Raw genomic sequence first — 1,427 nt, 5'->3', positions numbered from 1 at the left:
TAATATACAGATTCTACTTTTCTTTTTGTTTAACGTATGTATTCACCTATAGAGACCATAGAAAAAAAAAAAAAAGAAAAAAAAAAAAAAAGAAAGAAAGAAATGACAAGGGATGGAAAAATTACCAAGATTTAAAAGAATTATTGGGAGCTGTTTTAAATATCTAAATACTATTCTTTCAGATTCAGAGAAGTAAGCATATTCACATTTTGTCCTGCAACAAAAAATGTATAAGATATAACTTCCTAAAAGTAAAATTGGAGAAGGAAAAATTAGCTCTTATTTTAAAAACTAACTCTAGTTCTACAAATGCGGCTCTTCAGCTTTAATTGTTGAGGCTAAGTGCTCAGGAGTCTGTATAGATGATCACCAAGGTGCATCACCCACGCCTGTGGTTTGGAAAACTGACACAGAATGTCAGCAAAAAATTTCTAGCTTGGGAAGTGTTACAGAATTAAATGGATGCATTACCATAGCAAGAAAGCTTGTGACTTCCTTCTGAACAAATTCAACAGAAGACATGTGTATTCATACTTGGCCAGCCCAAAGAAACATTCACACCTTATTGCTTCTGCAACGGTTACTGCTTGTGAACTCTGATGTGATGAGAACAGATCATACCTTCTTCTGGAGTAGAACCATTATTGTCCACTCTTGGCTTTCCAATTGACTTATATAAACCTGAATGGGTTGCCCAGCCTCTATTTGTTTTCACTGACCCTAAACTCTGAAACGAGTAGACTAATGCTGGGGTTGCATCATCTAGTAGAGCTTCATATAGAGTAATCTACTGCTTTCTCTTCCTCCTCCTCTTCCTCTTTCTCCCATTCCTTCTTCTTCACCTCCTCCACCTCTTCCTCTTTCTCCCACTCCTTCTTCACCTCCTCCTCCTCTTCTCAGCAATTAAAACTTTATTATGAAACCATGGATCCATGACATGTGAAAAGTGTAGAAATTCCCACAATTACAGATTTATTTTTCAAAAAACTGAAGGAAAAAATGCTATTTGTGTATTCATTACTAACTGACTCACTCCAGCATACCAGTCCCTTATCTTGTAGCATTCATTTGTGCTATATACCTTAGGTACATTTTCTTATTTAACTTCCACAGTGACCCTGTGGAGACATTATTTGGAGCAGATATTATTACTACTTCTTAAAAACTATTCCAAATTGCTGCAAGTATCAATAGAAGAATGACGGATGGTTTGTAAGTGATTGTGAAAGCAAATGCTAAATCTCTGAATGCTGAGTGTCATTACATCAAGAGTACTAGGAGATGGTGCTGGAGTCACTTCCCTTCCAACCAGCCACAGCATCTGTCAGCAGAACTGGCTGCCTACCTTCCTTGGCCCTCTGTGTGGCAGCCGCTGGTGTGCTCTGGGCACAGTACACCTCCCGGGGCTGGAGCCCACCTCCGCAACA

At 38.5% G+C, this 1,427-nt stretch overlaps 1 protein-coding gene across 1 annotated transcript in view; it reads right to left on the bottom strand.

Moving 5' to 3' along the window:
* Positions 1-1,427, bottom strand: part of THSD7B (thrombospondin type 1 domain containing 7B) — a 797,103-nt gene that overhangs the window by 573,816 nt on the left and 221,860 nt on the right. Inside the window, exon 4 of the mRNA XM_027768766.1 lies at positions 1,346-1,427. This exon is cut by the window's right edge and continues 88 nt beyond it. Coding sequence (XP_027624567.1) covers positions 1,346-1,427 — 82 coding nt within the window. The remainder of the gene's footprint in view (positions 1-1,345) is intronic.

Source organism: Tupaia chinensis, unplaced genomic scaffold (genome assembly GCF_000334495.1).
Source record: "Tupaia chinensis unplaced genomic scaffold, TupChi_1.0 Scaffold147433_1, whole genome shotgun sequence".
NCBI lineage: Eukaryota > Metazoa > Chordata > Mammalia > Scandentia > Tupaiidae > Tupaia > Tupaia belangeri.
The sequence above is the reverse complement of the archived record's forward strand: the minus strand, read 5'-3'. Positions and strand labels throughout refer to the sequence as shown.